At 40.2% G+C, this 27,924-nt stretch overlaps 2 protein-coding genes across 3 annotated transcripts in view; both read right to left on the minus strand.

Annotated features, from left to right (window-relative positions):
• pgd (phosphogluconate dehydrogenase) lies at nucleotides 1-5,771 on the minus strand. The gene is made up of 13 exons (XM_078254765.1): nucleotides 5,663-5,771; nucleotides 5,187-5,262; nucleotides 4,890-5,069; nucleotides 4,733-4,798; nucleotides 4,527-4,645; nucleotides 4,243-4,312; nucleotides 4,021-4,155; nucleotides 3,727-3,916; nucleotides 2,380-2,510; nucleotides 2,038-2,171; nucleotides 1,353-1,452; nucleotides 836-958; nucleotides 1-522 (listed from the first exon to the last, which is right to left on the minus strand). The coding sequence occupies exons 1-13, from the start codon at nucleotides 5,668-5,670 to the stop codon at nucleotides 403-405; spliced, it is 1,452 nt and encodes a 483-aa protein (XP_078110891.1). The 5' UTR covers nucleotides 5,671-5,771; the 3' UTR covers nucleotides 1-402.
• Nucleotides 5,772-7,551: 1,780 nt separating this feature from the next.
• kif1b (kinesin family member 1B) overlaps nucleotides 7,552-27,924 on the minus strand; it is a 62,116-nt gene continuing 41,743 nt past the window's right edge. The window contains exons 21-47 of one of the 2 annotated variants that reach the window (XM_078254768.1): nucleotides 27,428-27,533; nucleotides 26,926-27,074; nucleotides 25,872-26,050; nucleotides 25,342-25,479; nucleotides 23,979-24,230; nucleotides 21,236-21,354; nucleotides 20,658-20,743; nucleotides 19,742-19,871; nucleotides 19,296-19,449; nucleotides 18,932-19,022; nucleotides 18,719-18,837; nucleotides 18,499-18,554; nucleotides 17,084-17,192; nucleotides 16,217-16,283; nucleotides 15,916-16,000; nucleotides 15,415-15,520; nucleotides 13,882-13,996; nucleotides 13,649-13,782; nucleotides 13,473-13,534; nucleotides 13,228-13,373; nucleotides 12,772-13,032; nucleotides 12,564-12,635; nucleotides 12,139-12,260; nucleotides 11,890-12,042; nucleotides 11,459-11,651; nucleotides 11,059-11,177; nucleotides 7,552-10,951 (exon numbers count right to left, since the gene is read on the minus strand). In XM_078254768.1, the coding sequence (XP_078110894.1) occupies nucleotides 10,909-10,951; nucleotides 11,059-11,177; nucleotides 11,459-11,651; nucleotides 11,890-12,042; nucleotides 12,139-12,260; nucleotides 12,564-12,635; nucleotides 12,772-13,032; nucleotides 13,228-13,373; nucleotides 13,473-13,534; nucleotides 13,649-13,782; nucleotides 13,882-13,996; nucleotides 15,415-15,520; nucleotides 15,916-16,000; nucleotides 16,217-16,283; nucleotides 17,084-17,192; nucleotides 18,499-18,554; nucleotides 18,719-18,837; nucleotides 18,932-19,022; nucleotides 19,296-19,449; nucleotides 19,742-19,871; nucleotides 20,658-20,743; nucleotides 21,236-21,354; nucleotides 23,979-24,230; nucleotides 25,342-25,479; nucleotides 25,872-26,050; nucleotides 26,926-27,074; nucleotides 27,428-27,533 (3,366 nt within the window). In that variant the 3' untranslated portion in view covers nucleotides 7,552-10,908. The remainder of the gene's footprint in view (nucleotides 10,952-11,058; nucleotides 11,178-11,458; nucleotides 11,652-11,889; nucleotides 12,043-12,138; nucleotides 12,261-12,563; nucleotides 12,636-12,771; nucleotides 13,033-13,227; nucleotides 13,374-13,472; nucleotides 13,535-13,648; nucleotides 13,783-13,881; nucleotides 13,997-15,414; nucleotides 15,521-15,915; nucleotides 16,001-16,216; nucleotides 16,284-17,083; nucleotides 17,193-18,498; nucleotides 18,555-18,718; nucleotides 18,838-18,931; nucleotides 19,023-19,295; nucleotides 19,450-19,741; nucleotides 19,872-20,657; nucleotides 20,744-21,235; nucleotides 21,355-23,978; nucleotides 24,231-25,341; nucleotides 25,480-25,871; nucleotides 26,051-26,925; nucleotides 27,075-27,427; nucleotides 27,534-27,924) is intronic. The other variant, XM_078254766.1, reaches the window with a different exon arrangement.

Here is a 27,924-nt window from a genome sequence, read left to right on the forward strand (position 1 = left end):
TTATAAAAGGGATTGAAATCTTTATTTAGCCTAATACAGTACTGTGCAATGGTTCACCTTAATCCAATGTTAACACCGTGAACCCTGGGCCAAACATGACTGGTGAACATGAGCCTGACAGCCAGCATAATATCCATAGTATCCAGATGGAGTCAACACCTTGTTGCTCCCCCTCTTGGGACTGTAATAATAAAAGTAGCTGCACCAAAACACACAAAGTGTAGAGTGTACGTCACACATAATTTATGATTCCACTTCTTGATAAATAAAACTGCAACAACAAACTACATCTTTGAGAGTACAACGTCAGATTAAGGCGATTCTTTGGGGGGCTGGCTCTTAAATATTCAGACATGGTTATAAAGATGGAATGTGTAACATTTTTTTTGAGTGATGTGATCCTTAAGCATTGTAGGACGAAGAGGAGACATTTCCACCGTGGCCGGTCCAGTTGGTGTGGACGAAATGACCGGGGTTTGACAGCAGCTCATATGTGTGGGCTCCAAAGTAGTCCCTCTGAGCCTAAACAGAACAAAACATAAACAATGTTTGACACAGAGACACTAATGATTCATTGAACTACCGTTTAATCTGTCAACCTTCAAGTTGCCTACTTTATATGCGGATTTTTATTATGCTGAAGTTTGAAAAAGGTTAAAAAACAGAGTCTAAAGACATGAGTAAAGTAGATGGTAACAACTGCTGGGGTTTTAAAGCCCCCAGATCCCAACACAAACGCGCACAACAGCTACGTGTTCTCTTTTTAATCCGATATGCCTCCACACTAGTCATTTGCCCAGCTGGCTCTGCTCTGCAGTATCAAATGTTGTCTTACCTGAAGGAGATTGGCTGGCAGCTTTTCATGTCTGTAACCATCATAGAAGGACAGAGCTGTGGTGAAACAAGGCATCGGGATGCCATGCTGGACTCCAGTGCTGACTGCTCTGCGCCAGGACTCCTAAATAAAAGAGATTAAAACAGGTTAACAACAGTTTCTCATGGAGGTAATGTAATTCGGTGTTAATAAATTAAGTAATTCATGTGAAGCCACAAGGTCTTTAGAGGCCACTCAGTTCCTGAGACCCAATTTGAGCCGGGTCCAAATTATGTTCAGTCCAATATTGCTGTGGGTCTCTCGGGTCTGTGTGACAATATGTTTAATACCAAGTGGATACAAGCAGACTTGCTATGAGCGTTTGTTTTTTGAGGAGAAGATGTAAAGTGTGATTTGTGAAGTGCAGAGGAAAAGCAGTCACTCTTTTCTATGTAAAAGAGGAAATAACTGGTTTTGTGGGTCTTTGTCAATGTGGGTATTGCAGATTGGTCTTTGGCCACCGCCTCCTTCCTCATACCTGACAGTCCTGCACAGCATTACTGAAGAACGGGTCCAGCAGCAGGTTCTGCAGCTCAGCGTCTCTGTCAAACGCCTCTTTGATTTTACCCAGGAAGACGCTGGTGGGGGAAAAGGAAAAGGGCAGCGTTAGCCAACAGCAGGAACAGAGAAAGGAAAGACTCACAGTACTACTCATGTGCTCATAGTAAAAGGGACATTTCAAGTACCATAACTGGGGGTAATGGTGGCTACACACTGCAAGTCATAGTGAGTGTTGTATTTGATTTAGATTTACGCAACGTCTGCCAGATTACACAAAGCAAACCAGTGTCACAATCGCCTCTCAGTTTGATTTTACAGGAAGAGCCAGATTTTCTTTCATCTAGATTTCTCACTCCATCATTACACATAGGCCAGTGACAAAATAGAGTCTATAACTTCCTTTATGACACTCATAAAGACTTATGGAAGACTTAGCCCTCTCTACCTAGAATTATTCGGCAATTAAAAATCCTATTCTAAAATCTTACAAATTGAATTATATCAATTAAAAACTTTGTTCGTTGTTTTCTCAAGAAGTTCTCTTTACACTGCCTAACCACAGTTTTCACCATCATTGTGAAAGAAGCCTGTTGACATAAAGTTGCACAAGGCAGCAGTGAGGCAAACTAGTGATATGAGGACACACATGAGGTTAAATGTACCTTCGGATGATGCAGCCTCCTCTCCACATCAGAGCGATCCCGCCATAGTTGAGTGACCAGCCAAACTCTTTGGCTGCCTGCCGCAGCAGCATGAAGCCCTGCGCGTAGGAAATGATCTTGGAGGCGTAGAGGGCCTGGAGAGAGAAGAATGAATCAATTCATCTGAAAATATTGGTCACAAAAAAAAATTAAAAAAAAATCTTAAATAAAACTTGGTTTTGTTTCTGGTAATAGTTTCAACTGGGAGCATCAATCCTCTTGGAAACAGCTTCTAGAAAAAACTAAACCTTCATAAAAAGGTAGGATTTGTTGTATGAGACTACATTAGACTGTGTGTTCTACCTTTCTGATGTCCTCCAGGAAGGCAGCCTTGTCACCGCTGAATTTGACCCCCTGTGGCCCTGAAAGGCTGCGGCTGGCCTCCACTCTCTCATCCTTTAGAGAGGACAGGCATCTGGCAAAGACAGCCTCCCCTGAAAAACAGAGAGGGAGAGAGAGGGTGGGGGGGGCACGGGGGGGTGAGTGGAGGGGACAGAGGCATAGAGAGGGACAACAAGGTTAGCTCTCTGCACACGTCACACAAAAGCAGAGCTTGATAAGCAGTCATTTAGATTTCTGAAACCTCTCACAACAAAAGGATTCCATGCTAGCCAATGCCACACTGCTGCAGGAACACCATGCTAACACAAAAACAATGCCCAAGGATCAGCATGACTCAGCAGTTGTAATAACTGTTATAAAAACAGGGCTTACCACTAGTACATCAGAAAAAAGGGATTGCCAGTTGCCACGTTAAAAATGACAATTACACCACAACTATCAAGATAAGAGGAAACTACTGTTGCGTAGGAATGACTTGCTAAAAAAAAAAAAAAAAAGCTGATGATGCAAACCACAGGCAGAGAGAAAAAAGGTCCAGTGAGTGAACTATCCTGGTGAGGAATGTTTTCCCATCCATGCACACCGTGCCAGCCTGCTCCACGCAGACTGGCTCAGCTGTCACACAATAAAGCCTTTTGTAATGCCTCTCTCTCTCTCTCTCTCTATCACAAGAGAATCTACAGCAATGAGAGGGATTAAATAAACTAATAGAAAAAAAAAAAAGAAAAAAATCTAAATCGGAACAATGGTTGCAGGGGTTTGGTGACAGGCAAGTTTTTGCTACAAAATATCTGCATGATTGAACTTTTACTAAAAGGCATATCGTGTATGTCCCTTTAACTTAAACTATGCACAAAATGTGTCCGTTTAGAGGGGCATGAGCTGATATGATGACACCGTTTGTCCTGGATTATTAGTCTTGCTCCCGGCCCTCCATCTTGTCCACGGCTGTTTGTGAAACAGTCAGAGCAAAGATCAACGCTGTGGAGAGTATCACAAATCCCCCCCTTATGTCACTTCAGACGAGCAGGCCACTAGAAAAGCCTTCAATCTTCTTAGTGGCAGCCACATATCGATCAAGTTCTCCAGAAGAAGCTCACTGGCCACAGTGGCTGTGTGTCAGGTAACTGGCAAAGCTAAACCTAACAAGTGCCCTTTAATTAGTTGAAGCGGCGTTGAAATCATGTGTCACGTAATGGCTTTTGCCATGTCATCATGACAAATGCAGTTTACTGAAAGCAGTAAGCATTGGTAGAGGGAAGGAAATTAGATACTTCCTTGTCTACAACCTCCTTTACTTCCTCTTACCGATCAGAGTCACAGGTGTGCCGTACTCCAGGGCTGAAATGGCCGTCCACTTCCCTGTGCCTTTCTGTCCAGCACTGTCACGGATCTTGGGCAACAGATGTGTACCATCAGAGTCCCTGTATTTAAAGATGTTAGCCGTGATCTCGATCAGGAAGGAGTCTAACTCTGTCTTGTTCCAGTCGTTGAAAACCTGAGTGATTCAACCACAGTGTGAGGAAATACAGACAGCCACATTGTATTTTTTTATTTTATTACACAGAACTGGCACAACACAAAAATACTAATAAAGATCACCTGTGCCATCTCATCGTGGTCCATACCCAGAACGTCCTTCATTAGGTGATAGGCTTCACAAATCAGCTGCATGTCGCCATACTCAATGCCATTATGGACCATTTTCACAAAATGACCTGCACCCTCATCTCCAACCTGCACATGCAAGACAGTCAGATTATTGTGAGACGACATAATAACTGCTACAACCAGTCATTTAAACACAAATCAAACACCACTCACCCAGTCACAACAAGGTTCTCCTGTTCCAACCTTGGCGGCGATGCTTTGGAAGATGTCTTTAATGTGTGGCCTTCAAAACAAGCAACAGCAAGCGTTTAAATTGATTAACTTACTGAAACGAATGAGTTAACCTTCTCAGAGATAGTCACTGTTTTAACCATGCCCAAAGTCACACATATGTGCAACTTTATCAATAGTAACTGTGTTTGTTTTACCATGTATGTGTCCAATATCTAGCGTGAAGCTGAAAGTGTAGAGCAGTTCGAAAGTTTGTGATAACTCACCAGGCCTCTTTATGTCCTCCCGGCATGAGTGAGGGTCCATAACGGGCCCCTTCCTCTCCACCACTGACTCCACTGCCGACAAACAGCAAGCCCTTCTCGTTCAGACTCTTACACCGCCGCTGTATGACAGAAATGCATAAATACTATAAGAACACCCCTCAAACAGAAATAAATACGTACTGCTGAACAGTGAATCAACGACTTACTGTTGTGTCTCTGTATTCAGAGTTGCCACCGTCGATGATGATATCTCCAGCCTCAAGAAGAGGAACCTGAAGAAGAACAAATGCAGCGCAAAGCCAAATGATGTATCTAGGTTGGTGACTGTAGATACTGTAAAACAATTCAGCACAAACTACCAACCAGTTTGTCGATGAAGTCATCCACAGCCTGTCCAGCCTTGACCAGCAGGATGATCCTCCTGGGCTTCTTCAGCTTGGACACCATGTCCTCCAGGGACTCCGCGCCAATCACCTTGGAGCCCTTCGCCTCATTCTTCAGGAAGTCATGCACCTTGGACACCGTGCGGTTGTAAGCACAGACCTGTCGGAGAGGTTTGGTTAATTACTGAGTGACAAAAAAGGAAAAAAAAAAATAAAATATGGAGCAGGTTCTACTGCCAGAAGTTATGTAAATAAAACCCATAAGTCATCATCTTACCACGAAGCCATGGTCGTTCATGTTCATGATGAGGTTTTGGCCCATGACAGCCAAACCAATCAGTGCAATGTCTGCTCTGTGACGAGAAAATAATCACATTTACTGACTGAGCCTCAACAAGGACTTGTAAAAACTGTCCACCATCATACTCAAAAACTATTTTAAATATATGCACTTTTTTTCATAACGTATCTTAAACCCATATGTTTAATCTCTTTTTACTAAAAATGTCAAGTTTTCATAATGCATCCATGCTATTTATACACTAAACGTCACGTCATATCTTTCTAAGAAAGGTTAGCTAATAAGCTAGCTAACAGCTCCGTTTCCACTAGACACTGACTGATCAAAAAGACTAACGTAACAGAACAAATTAAACGACTACAAAGTCTACAATGACTTAACGACACGTATCAGCCACAACCTCCCGACTTTATCAACCATATAAATAAGTAAAAACTAATTTGAGAACTTACTCAGCCATAATGCTCAGTAGCCGTGGAGTAGCCGTGGAGTAGCAGTGTTCGAATGACAGTCGGGCTCACGCACCACTTCACTTTCTTCCCTAGCTCAATATTTTTACTTCCTCGTTCTCTTCTCAACGTGACGACGGCGACGGCGAGGAGGAGCTCACGTACGCCCACGTAGAATATCCAATCAGATGACGGCCAGCAAACTGAAATGATGTTGTTCCCGAATTCTCATTGGTTCAGAATCCTGAGGAGAGGTATTCAATCAATCAATTAATCAATCAATTTTATATGTCACATGAAATCGTTCGAGGTACAATTCCAGTATCAAAACGTTATTCCTATGGTCAGCAACCCCCCCTCTCACCCCCGGACACAATACTCAGTACATTTTAACTGGGGAGGGCTTGTACGCTACATTTCAGATAGAAATATACTTTTATATACAACTTTTTACTCTGCTACATTTATTCAACAGATTTTCAGATTTGAATATTACATTTAAAAACGTGTTAGGCATCTAAAATACCATGCATTAGCCTACTAAAGATAAAACCAGTGGCTTGTGACCCCTAGTTGGGCCCCCTGTCGCGTTTTAGACGTCTGAGTTGTAACAGAGAATGTCTAATAAGGGTAGACGGGCTCTGGTTGTAAGCAGTTCCACCAAAGACTGATTCCATGTAATATCTGTCCGTGGCCCAAATAGGTAAAATTCTCTCTCTCTGTTTTTACTTAGCCTATTTCCTCTCCCATTAATCATTTCACAATTTATACGCATTGACTCATCAATATTAACAATCTAATGTCATATAATCAGTGAGAGGAGTCCGATTTCTGCAGAATGAGTAGCCTACTTTTGATACTGTAAAAAGGCCTACATTTTGCTTTTATTACTTGTGGAGCATGTTGAGAGATGTACGTGAGCTGTATCATAGAAACTATTGGTAGGCCTACTTTCAGTTAAGTAATTAAGTAAAGGATCTAGGTTGGCTACTTCTTACACCACTGAAATTTGCAGTTCTAAAGTAAACATTTAACTACATTTTGTGAATGAAATATTGCCCATGTATGGGTTAATTGAAAAACAAAACAAAAAAACAACTGTGTTGATTTAGACTTAATTTTTTTGATTGAAGCAGTTTAAAAATAATCTTAATTTATATTATACAGTACAATTTAGTATTTGCTTACTAAGTCAAAGTGTATAATATAGAAATAAGTGCACTATCCATTGTTGAATGTAGGGCTGGCTGGCTGGATTCAGAGGTATTATGTGTCATAAAATGTAGAAAAGAACAATGCCAAGTAACTTCTCTTCCCCAGTAGTAATCTTTAATTTATAGAGTCTCAGTCTTCTTTTCATGCAGGATGGGATTTCACACAGCTAATAAACCACGCCTTATTTCTTCCTTTAATTACTGGAAATCCGTGGCAGATCACAGCAAAATTACTGCACTAAACCAGTTTAATGTCAGTACGTCTTAACATGCATGAGAGGCAGGGGGGGAAGGGAGGTTGTGTTATGGCAAAGAATCCAGACTAAAATTACTGTATGATTATATATTTTTTTTCTATGCAATGAAACGTATTTTAATTCTTTAGAAAGTGCATTAGACCACAGACTGAGCCTGGGGTTTCACAGTTTGTGTTGGTTTCTACACCAAACAAATTATTAAAATTAAGCAAATTATAAGTAAACATTTTTCTAAACCATCTCAGAATTTTGGTTTTCTACGTTATAATTAAGTTTGACTAACCACGAGTATTTTTATCTTCCTCGGTTCTAAAATATCTAATCTATTTTTTCTTTTCCTGGCAGAGAGGTTTCTGTAGCACACAGGTATCAGAAAGTTGTAATATGAAGTTGCACAAAGGAGAAGACAAACAGGCAGCACTTGTTCTGCTAATGCACAGTTTGCACTTTTATTGTTGCCTCATTCACTAAACAGTTCAATGGTGCAAGATTACCATACACAGAATTAGGATATCTGCATGACACATCTATGCTATACAGCGAATGGATTATAATAATTACAAATACAGTAAACATATTTACATTTTAATTCAAGCTCCATACAACACAGATATTTACAAAATAAGTATGAAAATGAAACCAGTCTGACAAATAATGTACAGTGTTAATGTCGTGGTTTGTCTTTTTTCTTTTGGTGAAACAAATTCAAAGGGAATGCAGTTGAACTGATATTACAGTAATAGCCAGAGGGGGCGATGGAAAATATCATGGCTAGTTTTGTTTTGAAAGGCATCAACGGAAAAAAAAAAAAAAGTGTTGAGGTGAAGAAAGACACCAGCACAACAATAGTATACTGTCATTTTAGATGTCACTAGCTACTTTGTATTATATTCCCTGATATTAGAAGAAAAAAAAAAAAAAAAAGAGTTAAAAACCAACCATATTTTGTTATAATTCAAGTGGTTGGCTAGCATGAGTAGTGAGTAAATATTCTTCAAATCAAAAACAGACTTCACTCAAACCATTTTTCTAATAAAGAGGAAGCACTAATGTAACTCACCTCCTCTGAAAAAGATGCAGTGGGTTACATTTTAGTAATTCTCTTTTTTACCTTTTTTAAATGATGGAAAAACACACATCTTCATAGTACATTCAACGCTCTCCCAGTTCAGACTGGAAGAGGCTGCCACACCATCATTTTGGTTCACTCCGAGTAGAACAACTAAACTGCACAGACTTTATTTGATCAGTTAGTTGAACCTTTTATTAATATGTGCAAAGAGCTGCAAACTAATATATACATTGCAAACAATAAATACACAATCCAAAATGATACACGTCTGCAAATTAGTCAGTAAAGTGAAAATGTTTGCTCCAACATATCGATATCTCACACAGTACGCTGAGGTTAACGTGAGGTACCTTGCACTTAGAGCCTTCATCGGTCCATACATGGTTTTTCATTATTATTTGTTTTCCTTGACAGACTAAACATTTTCCCAGAAACAATTCAGCAGGTTTTTGTTTCTCTGACCAGCAGGTTGGCTGACCCGAGGGCAGCGACACACATTTGACTCAGAAGTCCGAATGAGTAAATTTGCAGTCTTTACATCAGCAAACGATGAAGACATGTCACCAATAATTCCACTAATATTTGTAACAGGCGATGGCTGCCTCTGTTTCAACACCTTCAACCTTAATTTCTCTTTCATAAGATACAGTAGGCATACTACTGGTTGGTTGGCCAGAGTGTTTAATTCCCATCTGTGCTTATCACACTTTTTTTCCCCACACCATTTGAAGAGACAGAGGCATAATTTATCAGGAGCCAAATGTAACAGCTGTAGTACGATGTACAGAGCAAATATTATTTTATAAACAATATCAGAAATAAACCCTTTGAGTATATGTCGTCCCTTTAATATCACTTCTTTCTGTCTAACAAACAGCTATCCAGTGTAGCCTTGATATGCGCTCTTATCAGTGTTCCTGATACTCTGCCCTCGTCTTGCTATAGATATGTGTTAATGTGCAAAATAAGGTTAAACACCAACACAGCTGGTTACAACAAAATAAATGCCCTCGGTTACATTTCGTATAAAACGTTACTGTGGAATGATTAAAAGCATAATAGAAAAAACAATGTTAATAATTAAAAAAAAAGAAAGAAACGTCAACCCAATTAGAGTTAGATGAGTTTCAATTCAAGAACACAAATAGAAAATGAACACATGGTAACCTGTGGTGCTGCTGAACAGTAAGTACTTCACTTTAGAGATTTTACATGACACTAGCATGACAGTGAGGGGAGTCATGGGACAGACTATACATTATCTGTCCTGCAGGCTATGTGCTAGCAGCTTCATCACTTATCTACTGGCGTCAAGGCTAGAGCATTGCAACTTCAATCTTCTTTCTTACTTCTTCCTCCCATTTCACCAGGTTTTGTTTTAGTCTTCAGTATCACACGTACGTGATGATTCAACTAAATATTAGCAAATGTTGAGACTCTCGGGATCCGAGTCTCAACAAGTTAGTATGAGAAAAAAAAACTGCTAGAGGAGCTGAGAGGAATGTCTTAAATGAAAAGTTAACTACCACACCGATCCCAAAACAAACTATATGTACAAATCAAATTCTCTTTTTATAGTACTGTCCGTCTTCCTCCTCCTCCTCCTCCACCCTGTTTTTTCTTGAGATGAAATAGCAAAAGGACAAAGACAAATATCTACTCCTGCAGGAACAATCCATTGTCATGTTTTCACTGCTGAGATATGAAATAATCCTCATGCATTTTCTTTTGCATGTTAGCATGTATTTTTGACGTTGACACAAATGCATGATTGCAAGTAATCGCTTGACTGACGGCACTATCGGGGTTGGCGTTGGTGAATGTGCACGGACTGAAGAGTGGCATCTAAATATCACATGGGAATCCAGCGCTGGCCTCAGGTCTCGCTGAGCTGGACACATTTTTTAGACTTAACATTTTGTTGCTAAAGGCCATTTAGGAGACGGCAGAGGGGAAGCTAGAGGCGATGGCCTGATGCAAATCTCACGAAGAGAAGAAAAACCTATGAATTCATTAGCAGCAATAGATCTTGAAGTAGCCTTGCTTTCTGTAGCAGAATAAAAAGTAATACATCAATTGGAGAAAATTGTATATTTTCCCTTCATGGTTTCAACTGTAGATTATCTGATTTGTTTAAATTTCTTTTGAGTAAGCAAACCTGGAGTTCTCCTGAGGACTGCTGCAGTTATCATGAGGGCATATTAATAAAAAATGAAACAACCAAAAAATAAAATTGAACTCCTTTCGGGAGACAAATAACACTGATAGAGACAATTTCTTTACAGATGATTGGCAAACAAAAAATTTGTGGCCAGAAAGAACAGTTTCTGAAGAATCGTGCACACACAAGTAGACTATTACAACATGCTACTAGTTAGGGAGTTAGGGAATGACAACAAAGCGGAACAAAATTAGACTCAGCCATTGTCATAAAAACAAAAACACAAAAAGCTGAGTAGGAGGGGGCACGAGAAATCGAGAGGAGAAAAGCTAAGTTGGCAGAGGGTTGTTGGAGGGAGAGGGGGAGGCAAATTTCTCTGGAACTGAAACTTTTAGTCGCATGAAAGGAGACTTAAGCCACAAGTCTACTTACAAGAGAAAACTGTCAAGAATCACAATGATTAATAAGTGTTAACACTTGGTATGTTCAAAAGGCTTTCCAAAAACAATGGAAGCCGTGGTTTCCTGTGTGCCGGTCAAACCCACTCAGTTCTTCATTAGGCCACTGCGCCTCCTCGCCAGCTTTGATCTGTGGGAACAGGATTTTCTTTTGTGATGAGACCAGAAAACAGTTTCTGAAGATTATCGAGTTGCTTCCTGTTAAGAGTAGTATAAGAGAAGTGTGTGTGTGCGTACCTTATCGTTCCTGCTAGCAGGGGGTTAAAAGCATACAGCCAGTCGTTCATGTCTTTCTCGTTGTTGGCCTGCAGGAGGATTCCTCGATGTTTTGTGCACACAGCAAACGTGTGGGGAGTCTGAATAGAAAATATCAAATATTTGTCATGCTGCAGGTGCAGGTTTTCTATCTATATAGCTTTTAGGTTGATAAAGGAGAATAGTTTTGAAAAGTTGGTATTTTATTTTCACATTTTTGTGATAAACCTGATGCAGTGTTTTCTACTATCAAGGGATGCACAAGTATTTACTTTGTTACATTACATGTCATTTTGTGAGTGTTCAGTTCTGCTGGCAGTGACAAATTCGATGTTGAGAAGCAGGAATACACTTGCTTAACTTGAATCACTTGAAACTCTACCTTGAGCATGGCCTGCTGGTCTTCACTGTATTCCACCTGTGCTGTGGAGAGGTTGAGGACACCCCGCTCCACAGGGTCCTTGTCGCTGTTGTAGATGAAGACGTAGGGCCGGCGCACAACCACAAAGTGCTTCACCCACGAGTTGGAGCGTGGCTCCATGAAGCTTAGGAAACCTTTCTTGGAAACTACAGATCTAAAAAGGAGCGAAAAAAAAAAAAAAAAAAGAGATCAGTTAAAATCAGTTTTTTTTTGTTTGTTTTTTATAAAAAGGAGTGCTTGTTTTTCTGCGAAAAAATTATTTTCGCTTCCAGTTAAAAACACCCAGGTTCAGAAATCAATTCACATTTTTTCTGCTTGGATGGAAAACAGAATTATCTATTTTTGTTTGGACTGCAACATAATAGCAAAAGAGCTAACATGTCAGCACTCACCCTGGCCTCATTTCTTCAATGTCAGGCACCAAGTTTAGGAACTCGTTCTTTCCGGCCCGTGCTAGGTAGGAGGTCTCCAGAGTGGGAACCATCGGGAAGTTTTCATAGTCTGAACAAGAGGGACTGGAGGCACGGGAGCTGTTCTCTGGGGTCCTTAGGAACAAAGTACACCAAGTTAGCATCACGCTGCCAATGAAGACGATCTACAAAAAATGAATTTTGTGTTGAGTATGAAAGTAAAAGTTTTACTTCTGGTCTATTGAACCACAGCGGGAGTCAGACAGAGAAGGGCAAGTGGAGGAGGGGGTGAGGGTGGCGCTGCTGAAACTGGTCACTGATGGGTCACGTCCCATTGGGGAGATGTCAGACAGCTGAGGGGAGACAAGAGCATGAAATATTTGTTAAACACACGGTTTTATGTTTCCAAGGCAAACACTACAAAAAGGAAAAATACAGATAATTATTTGGAGAGCGACCTGCTGATACTAAAGTAACTATTAGGTGACAAATAGTAGATTCATTCATTTCATACAGTTCATTTGAGGGTCACTTGTCTATTTGCTACATCTACATAATGAGAGATTCTTGACTGAGATAAATCTAAACCGGACCCTGTACACATATAAACTACTTTTAAAGTAAGTAAGTTAAAGTTTCCTTCTATCATTACTCACCTTGCAGTCACTGATACTGTTAACCACTTGGTTATATTCACTGTTGAAGGTATGTGTCAGGAGGCGCAGGCACTACAGAACAAGAACAAAGATGAGTCTGATCTGTTCACAGCAGGGGAGGAGAGGTAGCTGCTGCCAGTTGATAAAACTATGCAGCAATGAGTAAATCCTCACTGTCAGTATCCCGTAATATTGAAGCTGCTCTTACCCTAGTAGCCAGCTCCTTCTCACGATCCACCAGGCTCTCAATGTCGGTGGAGTCGTAGCCGCTGCTTTCGCTGGGCGTGATGGCGCTTTCAAAGGTGGTGTTGGAGATCTGCGAGGAGATGGAGGTCGAGGTGGACAGGCTGCTGGTGCTCATGCTGGGGGACAGGAATTCACTCAGGGACTTGGTGGTAGGAGCCGTTCCCACTGGAGCATCGTCTCCCAGCTTCTCCCTCAGCAGGAGCAGGTGACGGGTCTTCTCCACCTGGACGAATGACAGGGGCGGGGTTAGGTACAAGTTAAGTTTCCGTCGTAAGAAGAAACTTTGTAAGAGGAAAGGGGGTGTTTTTCTTTTAGGTGGATATTAGGGACACTGTGGGGAGATGAAACAAAGCTCTGGCAGGTCAAAAGACTAACTTTAAGATTGGTGAAGGTGAATGTGATATCTTTAGGGACCCACCTCATGCAGCTGCTCCATTTTCTCCAGCTCCCATTGGTGCTCCAGGATGAGACTGTCTCCTCTGGGCCTCCAGCCGGCCAGGTTCTCTTCTCCACGCACATAAGCCACCGAAGTGTCCAGGATCTTCCTCCTCCTGCGCTGCATCCCTGCTCAGGACAAAAGCACACATTAGGACAAAGCTCTCAGAGGAATCGTGGTAAACTGGCAGCTTGTCCTAAAAACAATTCTTGATGTTGGCTGCTCACCTGGGCTTCCAGTGTCAGACATCTTGCACAAGCTCAGCTCATAGATGCCAGTGACTCGATTGCTGTAATGAAGCAGAGGAGATTATATTCAAGAGTACTGTATGGCAATAACATGATCCAACTGTCTTTAATTTGGCTGATAGAAATGGGCACAATATGGCAGGCTAAAGTCTTACCAGTCAGGGGTTTTGGAGTATCCACTCCCAAAGAGGTTCCTGAGGGAACGGGGAGGGGAGATCTTTGCGTCTCTGGAGTAGAAGACCATGCAGATGTCTTTGGTAATAATAGCAGGCTGGATGCAATGGTCCAGCTGTGAAGAGGACACATAGCGAGTATGTTAGATACATCCAGAGGGGTAAAACATTGAGCTCAAAGCAGAAAGGTACAACACAAAAGGGCAACGACTGACCTCCAGATATGCAGACAGGGTCATGCAGATCTTCTCTCCATATGGAGTGACTCGGTTTAGCAGAAGGGAGTTGTGCAGGGAGCTGTCCCACACTGCCTCGAAACGGTAGAAAGTCCTGAAGGGGAAAACCAAAAAAATCTTCACTGATCAACAGAATTATAGAGGAATTAACATACTGTTATAAAGTCCCATTCAGTGCTTTGTTAACAACATGGTGTGTAGGATCTGTGTGAAAAAAGCAGCAGTGATTAAACTACAAGAAAACAAACCAGTCTAATTTTGTAAATAACCACACAGAGAGTCAGATCTCGTTTTATGACAGTGAACACTGTGCAGTGACTGAAGTGGCCCTCACACTTATCCTTAGTCATGACAAGATGTGAGGAAGCACACCAAGGTGAGAGCTTGACAATAGTCACAATGTGATAAGTGTCACAAATGAGGCGAGTTTGTTTGGCAGTTGGCACAAACCCAAACGGCAGCACAATATAGGGTTTATGTGTTCTGCATGTCATGTTAAAGCTATGATACAAATAATATACCTCTCAGTATCAATGTAAAGGCCATCAGACTTTCAGATTTCACAGCTATATCAACTAAAAGGAATACATTAATTTACTGCTATTTCAAGGCTGTTTACTGTTTGTCAGGATCTTTAAGTGTTCCTGTCTTTGGCAGCAGGGGGCACTCTTACCCACAGACTGAAAGTCAGGGCTGCCCTGTTGGTGCCTCAATGGCCTTGGTTGTTATTAAGCTACAACTCACACAGTGAATAACAGCTGAGAGGAAAGCATTCAATTGGAATCTAGGTGCCACAGAAGATCAACATACCATGACACAAACTAATAAACTAATAAAAAGGGTTTTGCATTTGCATGTAAGATTGCCTTTACTTGTCCATAAAGAAGTTTGAATGAGATTCTTTTTTTTCAGATGCTAAATATTGATGGAAATAAAGGCAGACCTAATGCAACATGCCAACAAAAAAAACACAGACACACACTGTGAAGAACTTATTTCTATGAATCTAAAGGGCTGTAGAGAAGCATAAAGGTCTTTCACAGAAGGAGCCTTATGTTCTCTGGTCACTTGTACCTATCAATATCCTTATCAATAGAAAGCCTGAGCACAATCAAGAGTCCAGCCGCAGCAGGAGGAAAAAGAGAATGCACAGAGAGTCAGGCAAAAGAGACAATGGAGCAAATTAACAAAAAAAAATCAACAGCAGTGAAAATGGAAATGGTCATGCAATGATCCCACTGAGCCTTTAGCAAATATAAAGACAAGGACAAATACACAGATGTTTCCTGAAACTGTTTTGAAGAAAACAAAATCAACAACAACATGTGGCAATAATGGAAAACTGACCAAATAACTGAGTTGATATTTGCTGTATTAAAAAGAAATATCTCTCAGTTAGGCTTAGGAGTAATAATCATACAGAAAACAAGCGGCAACAAACTTAGCACCAATACATCGATTTAAACCTTGAAATGTTGATTATTAATGACAGTTGGTGGGCATTTCAGCTACCTGTTGGAGTTGTGGGATGACTTGATGTTCTTGGCAGAAATGATGTTGAGGGACAGGACAGCATCAGCAGCGCTATCGTCCACCTCAGCTTTGCTCCTGATACGGCCTGGTGGGACACAGAGCAGCACAACACATCAACATCTTGTCATGGATTATAAACGCCTAATATAGGAACTCAGCCACAGTAGTTTAACAGCCAGTTTGTCACAGTGTCCAGCAGCAAGACACACGCCTGCTTACTCATAAGCCTCTCTGGACAAAAATGTCAGCAGCTCAAAGTGTAAAATGTGAAATGTAATTATTTCGTCTATCAGCTACAGTATAAACTACTGTAAGAGAGAGGCGAAACAGACACAACTCTCCAGACTGGAATTATTACTGAGAAAACAAACAATAATGTAAGAAACCCTCTTCTAAAGGAGAAACAGCAGTGTTTTGTGTATCTGGTGCCTGCTTGCTGAAGAAAGGTAGAACTAGTAATCCCTGAAAAAGACTGCTCACCCACGACCAGCTCACGAACGTCCTTCCAGTGGAGCTCGCTTCCCTTCTCATGGATGAGAGTCACTGTGATCCTTCGCTGGATCCCCTGCAGCAACACATGACAGAGCATAGCATCAGAGTGGACACAGCTACCTGTAGAACTAAATTCATTTTCTGAATGTTTTCTAAAGAAGAATTATTATTTACTAGTTTACATGGGGGAAAATTACATTTTGTACATGTAAAGTGTGTGCAATGCAATTGACTTCATAAAATGAGTGATTAGTGTGTGATTAGGAGGAATTGTGCAGATCTCCAGTACCTGGTGCAGTAGGTAGGTGCCATTGCAGGGCAGACCTCCGCTGTGATCGACTACAGCTGGGATGTACCTGTGGAAGAAGGGAGGTCATACTCAGTCTGGACACTTCAAAGAATATATCTCATGGTATTCCTTAGGAGTATTTGATGCATTCAAAATTAAGATATCCACCATTTGGAACATGGCCCACATAAGTGAGAGCTATTCTTTTAGAGATACATTTTTTGCATATGAGGGGTATGCAAAAAAAGGTACCAAGGCTAGAATCAAACCCAGGACATTGCGGTTTTATTGCATGCGCTGTAACCACTTGGCTACCAAGGCGCTCCATTGATGAGTATACTGGTTTAAAGCCGGACCTTTTAAATCTTTTTTCATGGAGTTTACACTGACTTATTGTTCACATGCTGCTGGATTATGCCCTAGTAGAGCTCTGAGATCCACAGACTCTCTTACCTATACTGACTGCTACAAAACTTTCACTTTTATGAACCTGTCATATCAGGTTTTTATTGTGTTTATGGCCATGGCTCATATTGAGTAGGTACTGAAAGGTTCTGATGTCTAGGGGGAATATTTTACAGGTGTTATTTTGCTAAATATGACCCTTGTTGGAACACAGAGTATGTGTACATCTTTATTGTTTTGATCTATTTACAGTATATTCCTTACCTTGTATTATAACATATTGTTTGGGAAACGCACCATAACTGTTTCATGTTGAAAGTATTGTTTTTTTAGTATTAGTAAGAAAAATGAATCTGAGATCTCACACCATGTGTCTTTTTGAAATGACACAAGGACACTAAGTATTTGATAACCTTCTATTTGCTTCTGTATATGAATATGAGACGATGTGCAGACACTCACTCTCCGGTGGGCTCCAGCTCGCTGATCTCAAACCATACCAGCAGGTCGTATTTGCTGACGCAATGACCCAGGTTAGACTTGGTGATGGTGTTCAACTTGGTGGCTGGAACTGACATGTGTACACACACACACACACACACACACACACACACAGTATGTTATTTCAGAGGGGATGAATGAAAAAAGGTGATAGATATTAACTTTATAAATTAGGTTAATAAATGGAGGCTGGATATGAGATGTGAACACACTGCTGACCCTGGATTGAGCCATCAGCCCACACATGTACTGTTATACCAATATTTAAAAAGTGTGTTAGGTCCATTATTACTGAAATAAGCTGGACACAGACAACATATTATACTCAAAACCCAACTGTTGCACATACTGAGAGTTATGAGAAGCTAAATCACAGATTACACCACCACTGACAGCACCCTGCTGCCTGACACGTCAGGATTATGTTCCTGTTGAATCTCAGAGGCACACAGCTACATTCATTTGTGTTCAATATGGTTGAAATGAACATTATTCCACATGAAAAGTACCTAATTGGACTACAGATACACCTAAAAAGGATTCTGATTTGTGCTGTGAATGCTATGTCAGTGATCCTCTAAGATTATAAAAAATACTCTTTTTTTCTAAATTTTATTATTTGGCTCAAGATTCAGCATATGCAGCAGATGTACCTGAAGGTGTCAGCTCAGGCCAGTTTGTAAGCGACAGGGGAGGATTGGACTGAACTGACTGGACCTAAATAGACCTACAGCGAGGTGCAGCACGCATAACCACTGCAGAGCTTTGTGAGGCTACTGCCTCCAGTTACAGAGCGCCACATGAGCAAAGCAAAGCACTAGTCTACTACAACACAGGTGCATCTAATGCCTTAGCTACTACAGTGTCTGCTGTACCAACCATGGTGCCTGGGCACAATTAGCACAGGGTCATTGGGCACTGGGAGGAAGATGAAGTGAGAGAGATGGTCAGCCTCGTCCTCCAGACTGGCCACGGCAGAGGAGGCCAGGGCGTTGGCGTGCTCGGACAGCGTGTCCAGTACTTTACCGTTCACATAGCCACTCATCAGGTAGCGGACCAACTCTATCTTACGTGTATGGTCTGGAGTTTCAATGTATGATATAGTACAAATGGTGAGAAATTTAAGGGGACGTGAAAAAGGAGTTGAAAGAGGGAGGGCGGCGTTGGGTAAGAGGATTATGGATGGTGTGAGAGTGATTAAATAAGAGACAAAAATAAAAAATCCAAAGGAAGCGAGAAATGAAAGAGAAGTGGAAGGAAATATGAGGCATGCTGATATAATCATAACAAACAGAAGAAACGTGCTGAAATGAGGTTGACAGGAGCAGAACATATTGCTGTTACAGTTTGTGGTGTGATGAGATGAACATTCTTACCTGGTTTAGACAGAGGCATGGGAATAGGGTAGTATTTCCTTGATGGTAGTGGAGGACTGTTAAAATAAATGTACAATTAACTTAAAATACAGAAACCAATTGAAAACAATCCAACAAAACGACATCTATCTGGTCTACCAAATATAAATATTTACAGCATAAGAAAACATTCTTTAAAGTTATACAGCATCTCCACAGAATCATTTCTTTATTTACCAACCTGATCAGGTCTTGGCCATGATAATGCAGCGGGTGCTGCTGGTAGTGGCCGAACACCTCAAACACAATGGGCTTGCTCTTGATGTACTCAATGAAGGACTCTGTGACCTCAACGGAAACCTGCTCCAACAATAAAAGTGGGGTTGTCAAAATGAATAAACAGAGTTGTTAAAGTATAACTTGTGTGTGCGTGTGTGTGAGCACGTGCACTCACGTTCTGGACGTGGTAAAAGCCCAGAGGAGCTCCTTTGCCAGCGTTCTTCAGAGGCTCAGTGGAAAAAGCTTCGTCATGACGATGCAGGAAACTAAGTAAAGAAACATAAATGAGCGTGTCACTTTTATTTGTTAACAAGATGAGGGTATTTCCTCATGGTACAAAAGACATTAATGTCATCAATTTCTAGAATTTAGCATTGCTCTTCAAACCTACAGTCCACAACATTTTATGAATATGTATTTTATTTTAGTAATAATATTGCTATTTATTAGTTTCTCCCTCAATAAAGCTGTTTAGAACTGTAAAGGTTTGATAGTAGGATCAAGTTACCACGCTCTATTTTTGAGGATTGTGGACTCACTTGAATTGGCAGAAGATATCTGCGTACTCCGGCGGGATGCCATTGGCCTGGAGCACAGTAACACGGAAGGTAAAGATGCTGCCCACCTCCAGCTGGCCTGCCAGACCCTCACCACAACTCAGCTTGGTGTCTGCGATGTTACCCAGCTTGAGGTCTAAAGAAAACCAAAGGGGAAGGTTAGGAGGACTTGAGCTGCACCTGCAATTGTGCTTTGTAATCTGCATAGTTTTGCACAACTCAATCAGACTGGTTTCCACACAATATCAAGCTAGTGATTTGTAGTAGCATTCCTTCACAAAGTAAGAAAAACTGCATCAGTCTCATTTCCATGATTATACATTCGGAACCATCTTTTGCATTCAACAGGACCATGTGCCAAGTGGTTTCCCATTGGGCTGAGAGGTCAGAATTTACGAGGTGGAGACGTGAAGGTCTAGCAGTCGTACCCATGTCATTGATTCTGTTAAGCTCCTCTGAGGGTGTGATGACCTCTGAACTCTGGCCCTGACCCTCCACAATGCGCAGCTCTTCCAGGGACAAGCCGGAGCGGGTCATAACCATGGAAGGAAAGTCATTCTGATTGGACAAAAAGGAGATAGATGCAAGAGGAGGAGAAGGACATTAGTATATAGCTGGTAGGGAGAAAAGGAATAAACACATCTCCACCTGGGTGAATGCATATATTATTGTGCAATATTGGATGAATAAGGAGGAAAATTTCATATTTCTTATGCGTCTTTAGAAAATAAAAAGGAAATTAATAAACAGCAGAGGACGTTGTTTTTTGTTCAATTTTCTACTGTCTTCATGTTTCAACGGGGAAAGTAAACTTGCATTGTTTTATCATTTATTTAAGCTTTGATTACTAACACTCTTTTCACTCAGCTTCTCTGTAAACATTGACATTACATGGTGCATGGTGAAGACTTACAAATAGGTTGGACAGATGTCATGTGCTCTTCCTACATAATGTATATTGCATTTTATTATATATATATATATATATATATATATATATTTTAATTTTTTTTTCAAAAATATAGTTTTCTTAGAACAATATATTATAAATTTCATTTTCTCTCTACTTGGTTCCTGACTTCTAGGTTGTGTGATATGGTTTGCCTTTCTCTAATTATTGTACAATAATAATAATAACAATAACAACAACAACAACAACAATAATAACTTTAACCATCAATTCATTAGTGTTGTACATTATTTTATGTTGTTTGGGTGCTTTCAGATACATTCCATGTCATAACCCAATTATACACTACTACAATATTATACACCCACTCTCTCACGCAGAGAAAAAAGTATGTCTTCAAGTTTAAAGCTACTGTCGTAGGACTAAGGGCTTACCTTTCTGAAGTACTCATCATCAAAGGAAATCTTGGCGGTTCCTGACTGTCTAACTCCTGACCCATAGTCTGGGGCCTCCTCGTCAGCTACAAAGAGACAAACCATACTTTTTATCAGGATCTATCACAGACGCAGTTTGCTTAAACTGTCAAAGCACATCAAAAGGAATACACAGGGAATCTTCTCTTTGCCATCACATCGGTGGCTTTTCAAAATGTTTTAACACTAATATAATAATAGAAGTTAGAACCAAAGTATGTTTTTAACTGCTACACATAACTATATTATTTATCTGAAAGTTAAGATAAACAGCCGGCTTCACAAGGAAATCTCACACGGACGTATTTAGCATCAGTGTGTGTTATTATTTTTTGTTCTGAGATATGTTTCTTGTTCCTCTAGCTGTGTCTTTTTTATGTATGTGGAATTTGTTTTATGGATACAACATGGGTGGAAGCCCAATCCAAATTTCCTACAATGTGGGACATTAAAGTGAATCTTAAATGAGTGATTAGCAGGATGTAGCCTTTGCATGAAGATCCTAACAGTCTTGCTCATTAATCTCATTAATTACTCACCAGCTATAGCCTGGACCCCCACACGCAGGAAACCACGCACCTCGCCCTTCTCTGTTACTATGGCAACACGGTGCACCAGTGGTACAGGGTACAGCAGGTTGCTCAGGTACACGAAAGCTCTGAGAGTAAAAAGGAGAGAGACTTAAAAATCTGATTTTGGTGCAGGGTGGAACAACTGCAGTCTCTGGATCCAGAGAACATTCAAATTGTATTTATGATAGGGTATGTTTTTTGTCATATAACTGCCATCTGTTGCATTTATTTTAAACCTATTAAAAGCAAATTAAATGAAAAATAGTGACAAAGAGACAATTTTCTGTTAGCTCTATCAGCTCTATCCAATGATTTAAACATCATAAGGAGCACAAACACTTCTAGTGTTTAGCATTAGACTACTACAAATAACATACAGTAAAATATTAGTGACAATTATGTTAAGGAATGAGCAAAACCATATGAACATAAATTATGACTGCTCCAGGGCACTGAAATCTGCAGCAGTTCAAACCACAACCTTTATTTTTGAAATAGTGACGGGTGATGACAGATCGCCTGGGATGCAGCAGTAAAGGCTGTAAAAGAGTGGTTTATTGTGTCGCAACATGGCGATGTTGGTCTCTATCTCACACATTCACTGACATTTTGTTTTGTAGAGCTTGATAAAAACAGGGCTTGATAAAACAGATGCTGATAAAACAGAGCTATTAGTAGTAAGACAAGCCAAACATGGTCACTTGTTTAAGAATCTGTGTATTAATATTGATGGTTGTATTATCTCTGAAAGCTCGAGCATCAAAAACCTTGGTGTGATTTTTGATTCCAGTCTCACATCAGGGCTATTACCAAGACAGCATTTTCCCAGTAACACAAAAACAAAAATTTGACCCATCTTATCATTTTGTGATGCTGAAACTGTAATCCATGCATTTGTGTCTTCCCGACTTGATTACCGCAATGTCCCTTTTTCTGGTCTTACAAATTGTGCCACTAGAGGCCTTGCTCAGAACACTGCAGCCAGAATCCTGACAAAAACTAGAAAATATGATCACATAACACCCGTTCTGGCCTCTCTTCACTGGCTCCCAGTGCAAGCTAGAGCTGATTTTAAGGTTCTTCTTTTAACATATACGGCCCTGCATGGACACACATTTATCTGAGCTTATTACACAATATAAACCGGCACACACTCTCTGCTCCCTTTATGCTGGTCTCCTGGTCATTCCAAAAAATCTGTTGGTTATGGAATTGTAAAGTGGACAGAGACCATGTTTCATGATGATTTTACACTGTAAAATTTTTTTGATTGATTGATTTGTTTTGCTGCACCCCTGGTGATCTATTCTTTCTCCTGTCGCCCGTCCCTCCTTCTGCTGGGAGCCTCAAGGCCAAGGCAGAGGAGAGATATCAATCTGTACAATATCTGAAGTCACAGTGACGAGGTAGCTAGCTGAGCTACGTCTGTTGCATAGTCTGGCTGGCTTGTAGCCTGCATTGAGCCAAGATTAGCACGGGCTGTTTATTACTAGCTATGACGTTTGCGGTGCTCAGGCAACAGCCTCGGTACAACGTGTGCTGTGATTTCAAATGCTGCTGCAGCATATTATTTCATCTTGACAATGAATTAAAACAAACACAAATAAGCATGGTTATGTGACTGTCAACTACCAGCGAGTTAATATTATCTATAATACATTCCAGGAGCAATGTTAAAACAAACAAGGTTATAAAACCAAATGTATTTATACATTGTTATGAATAATAATAATAAAAAACAATCAAACAAGGTTTAAAAGGATTAAAAAATAAAATGACAGACAGCTAATCAACTTAGACTCAGCAAATACATGTAGTTCATACACAGATAAGAGTTAATACAGTCAGCGCTGCGATGGTGGCAGTTAATGAGACTGGCAGCTGGGAGGCGGAGAGAAAAGAATGGTGGCTTTTCAATTTTTGGGAACTGAGTCTAAATTAAAAGTATCTCATACAAAGCAGGCCTGTGAGCACAGAAGCATGAGTAATCATATTAAATTTAAAACTGGTCTATTTTATCTCTGCAAAGCTGCTATGAATACATGATCTGATTCTGAAATTATTCTTTTACCATGGAGGGCTTTGCTGATAATTATTAAGGGATATGCTTAGTATTCGCTCACATTTTTTAAGATTTGCCAGCTCCAAAAAAAATCCGTGAAATGATATGTTGAATATACTTCAGGAGCTACTGAACACTGTTGTTGGATGCAATATCAGTCTGTTCATCATATATTTCAACATCTTCATAGACATATACCGAACATGAATTCATCCATGAAAAAAGTTTTATAAAATGTTAATTATCAATAATTTGCATGCGTTTTTTCATACCTTTTACAGGAAGTGTTTTCTAACCGGCACTCTTTAATCTTTAAGTATTACCCTACTTTGTTTCACTTCAACCTACACCTGTGTAATTAAAAATATACTACACTTGTGGCCGGGTTGGGTCAGTGGGTAGAGTAGGTGCACATATACTTAAAAGGTTTATGCCTCGACGCAGAGGTCCAGGGTTTGAGTCCAACCTATGACGATTTCCTGCATGTCTTCCCCCTCTCTCTCCCCTTTCTCACCTAGCTGTCCTGTCAATTAAAGGCGGAAAAGCCCAAAAAATAATTAAAAAAATACACTAAACCAAGCCAAACTCCCAAACTCCAGTCCCAGCCTATGTGTGGAGGACGAGCGAATGCAACTGCCAGTCACCAACCTTCCCACCAGGATGAACCAGGGTGAGCGGTCATAGAAGGGGTCCTGGCCGTCACTGAAGATGTCAGAGCCCTCTTCAGTGCCAGCATCTGAGCTGGTGTCATCCACAAAAGCCTCATCATCAATCAAGTCAGACATCTCGCTCTGGCGCTCGTCCGCCAGCTCGGTGATCTCGGAATCAGTGGTGGAGAAGGTAGGCGAGGGCGTGCGGTCAGCCAGGCGCTCATTAACACAACCATGGAAGATGGGGGAGCTGAGCGGGTTGGTATTTTGGGTACAGTGGCAAAAACCAGGGAAAGGTAACAATGGAGTAATAGAAGAGTTAAACAGGCCACTTCATTAAGTATAGGATGTGACATTTCACTTTGCCATTGTTTTCTCACAAATAGTATGTTGTTTGGTAGTTTACTACAACAAATAACATTCAACCATGTACTAATATAAAAAAGATAAACATGTTTTTGTATCATTAGAATGCCAAGTAATTAACCACCAACAGCAGCCATACATCCATCCATTGGCAAAGATGGCATATGCTTACATTAATCTGGTGGTAATTTGATGATTAGCGAAACCAAATTATTTTTTTCTAATACTACTACTTTGAAGCTATTGCAAATGCAACAGAATGATTCATTTAATAAAGAGCAGGTATTACAATAAGCTGCTGGGTGTCACAGCAATTTATAGAAACATTATTTTATACCAAAATGAAATGCCACTTTAAAAAGGATTAACATATTAATCGTCCAATGTATGCTGGCTGAAAGAGGATAAACTACAAAATGTCACAAATTTCCACTTTATCCAAATCCACTATGTTGTTAACAAGCTTTTGTATGAACTGGAAGGGACATCAACATGAGAATGGCAACAGACAGCAAAATAATACAACGGATAAATTACATTATTCATGATTGAAAAAACAACATAAAAACAATTGTGATGTGAAAAAAATGTGATGTCAAATAAAATGAATAAATACACAAAGGAATATTGTTTGACATGAAATCAAGAACACCACATCAAATCACAAATGTAACATCAAATAATAAACATGACAACAAAATAATGTATAATGCACAACAAAACATACACCAGACATAAATGATGCCAAAACATGTGATATCACTATTACACATGACACAGAATTTGACCATAAAAATGAAAAATGGAAGTAAATGCATGGACTCATTTTAAATAAATGGTTCACAAAAGCTGTGAGTGAAGCCACAAAAACAAAACCAGTAACTTAGAACTCAAACAGGCACCAGCCAGCACAACCAACAGACAGGATGTTTGGTGATTAACTACAGTAACATATGCAGTATTGTACGTATATTTTCTGTAGTTGCATTACGTACCTCCCCACAAGTTTAAACCAATGGAAACGGTCATAGAAGGGGTCATTTCCTGTCAGAGAGCCCTCTCCGTCCTCCTGGTTTGTGGAGGCCATTTCTCCAGCACGGTCATACATCTCTCTCATCTGGTCCAACCTCTGCCTGCAAATGACAACAGAGTGCACTTAAGCAGATAGAAAGAATATATGGCTCACCTAATGGATGGATGGATGGATGGATGGATGGATGGAGGAGATGTACAGATGTCAGTCTCATAATTCATTGTTATTTTTTGTACTTTTTTTTCTGGAACTGAAGGCATGAGAAATGATCTGACAACAGGCTGATTGAGAAATGATGAATTGAGAAAATTGAGATCTGAAAAACTTTTGAGTAAAAGCAGACTGTAGTGATTGATGATTTAAAAATTTGAATGGGCATAATAGATGACATGTTGCACTTGCACTGGCTAAGTTTTTACATTTTAAACATTAAACAACATTTAAACAACACACTAAAACCGGTACTAGTTTAAAATATGGTATTGGCATTACTTGAGTTTATCAAGGGACCAGTAGTGTGTGGCTCCATTCTTCAGGTCCTGAACCTCTACGGCCACCACGGTGTGGGGGAAAGGCCTGGAGTCACGCTCCTTCTCTGGCTCTGGTGACAGTAGCTCAGGGGGAAGCGGAGAGTACAATGTGTCCGTCAGCAAGACAAACTGGAACTGGACCTGAAGAATGGGAGAGGTGGTTGAAATGGTAAGAATAAATCATCAAGCCAAGTCAAGAAAAAAATAAGCATGAGAATCCATTCTGACTTCCTGATCCTGACTTAAAACTCTTATTTTTGTCATTAGTTCTATTTAACTGCATATACCTGGGTGGAAAAGTCAAACAAATCCGTTCCATGCTTCATTTTGTGGCCTCTCTCTTCCCAGAATCCTCTTGGGGCAAAATGCTAAACTAATTAACAACCCTGGATATAAATCACAGACAGAAAAAAAAACCTGTCCTATGACCCATCTCCATTATCAATCATGTAGAGCCTAGAACTGGACGAGAAGATACAGCAAACTGGTCTCCTGATGGGGAAGGCTGACCACAGAGACCAGCTTTTGAAGTGACAATGAGTCAACAACCCCGCTCTGGGTGATGTGAATGACTGCATTGTGCACAAACACACATTATGTTTTAAGTTGAGTTTCTAGTTAAATAAATCACTAGCATCAGACTAGGCTGCAAGGAAATCTAAGTCAATCTTTCACAAGATCATCATTCTATCACGTTGTCATCTCGCTTCACAGTTGAACATCCCAGAACCCGATGCTCAGTGGCTGTAAGGGTGGTTCACCTCTGTTAATGTGGCTGCCAGGAAAGTATGGGTTTAAAGGAACTACATTTAGGATTACTAATTTACATCTTCCTTTACACACAGGTTTCATTCAGCTTTTAACATCACTCCTTTAGAAAGTCTCCAAATGAAACGCTTTTGTTTTGTGCTACACAAATTAAGTTCATATTTTTTCTTTACACTCAAAGCTGGAAAACCCACCTTCAACCAATGCTAAATTAAGATTAAGTAAACTGAAATATAATTTTTGCCTACTTTCTTCTTAAGCTCCACACTAATGGCGTTGGCTTCCTTCAGGTAGACAGCGTTTCCCCACAGCTGGTCACGGAGGGAGGTAAACTGATGGTACCTCCACTTCCTGAAAGCCCACTGAGCCAACTCAAACTCGTGCTGAGTCCACGGCACTGCAGGGAGACGGGAGACACAGGCGATGTTAAAACACACAATGCACGCACGCACGCACTAGTAGTATGTTTTATTTCAAAGGAATTAGCAGATACTGTCCTTATGGACTAGTTTGACTTAATACCTTGAATGTGTAATTAGTATGGAAATATTAACGGATTTTAATTAATGTGAATGAAGTTGATATTACATTCTTCTGATTATAAAATGGGAAATACTATACGCACATCCCAGAAGTCTAGGCTCTGGACAGAAATGTGGAAAAAAACATACAATTTTATTTATATATTTGTTGGGCTTAAATACCTGAAGTAAAGAAATATCTGCATGAGTAAAGCTTTACAGTACGCACCTTCCTCTTCCTCCTCCTCCTCCAACTCTTCTTCATCAGGTGTCTCAGCTACCAGAGAAATAGTCTCCACCTGTTTCTGAAGTTCCTGCAATTTGCTCTCGTACACCTGGACACCAACACATAGGGACGAGGGAAGAGAACATGGACAATTCTCCATCAGCCGCAACAACCGTTGAATTTAGCTATTAAGTACAATAATACACAGTATTGTGTTGGGATAACTGTACAGTCTCCACTTTGCAAGTCCATACAACCAGTTTTATTTCAACATTAAAGACAAGTACTGAAAACTTTGGTTACTGGTCCAAATGATGCATGGATACATTCAGCTGGATGTGTAAATAATTCAATGTGAAGAAAGTGGGTTACAATTACCACCAATGTGTAATGAGATTAATTCTGGACCGTTTTTCTTTATACTGTATATTTCCATACCTGTAACAAAACATTGCATATTAAGGTGTTTCTATATACTGCATATATTGTATTTAAAACAC

This window comes from Sander vitreus, chromosome 7 (genome assembly GCF_031162955.1).
Source record: "Sander vitreus isolate 19-12246 chromosome 7, sanVit1, whole genome shotgun sequence".
In the NCBI taxonomy this organism is placed as follows: domain Eukaryota; kingdom Metazoa; phylum Chordata; class Actinopteri; order Perciformes; family Percidae; genus Sander; species Sander vitreus.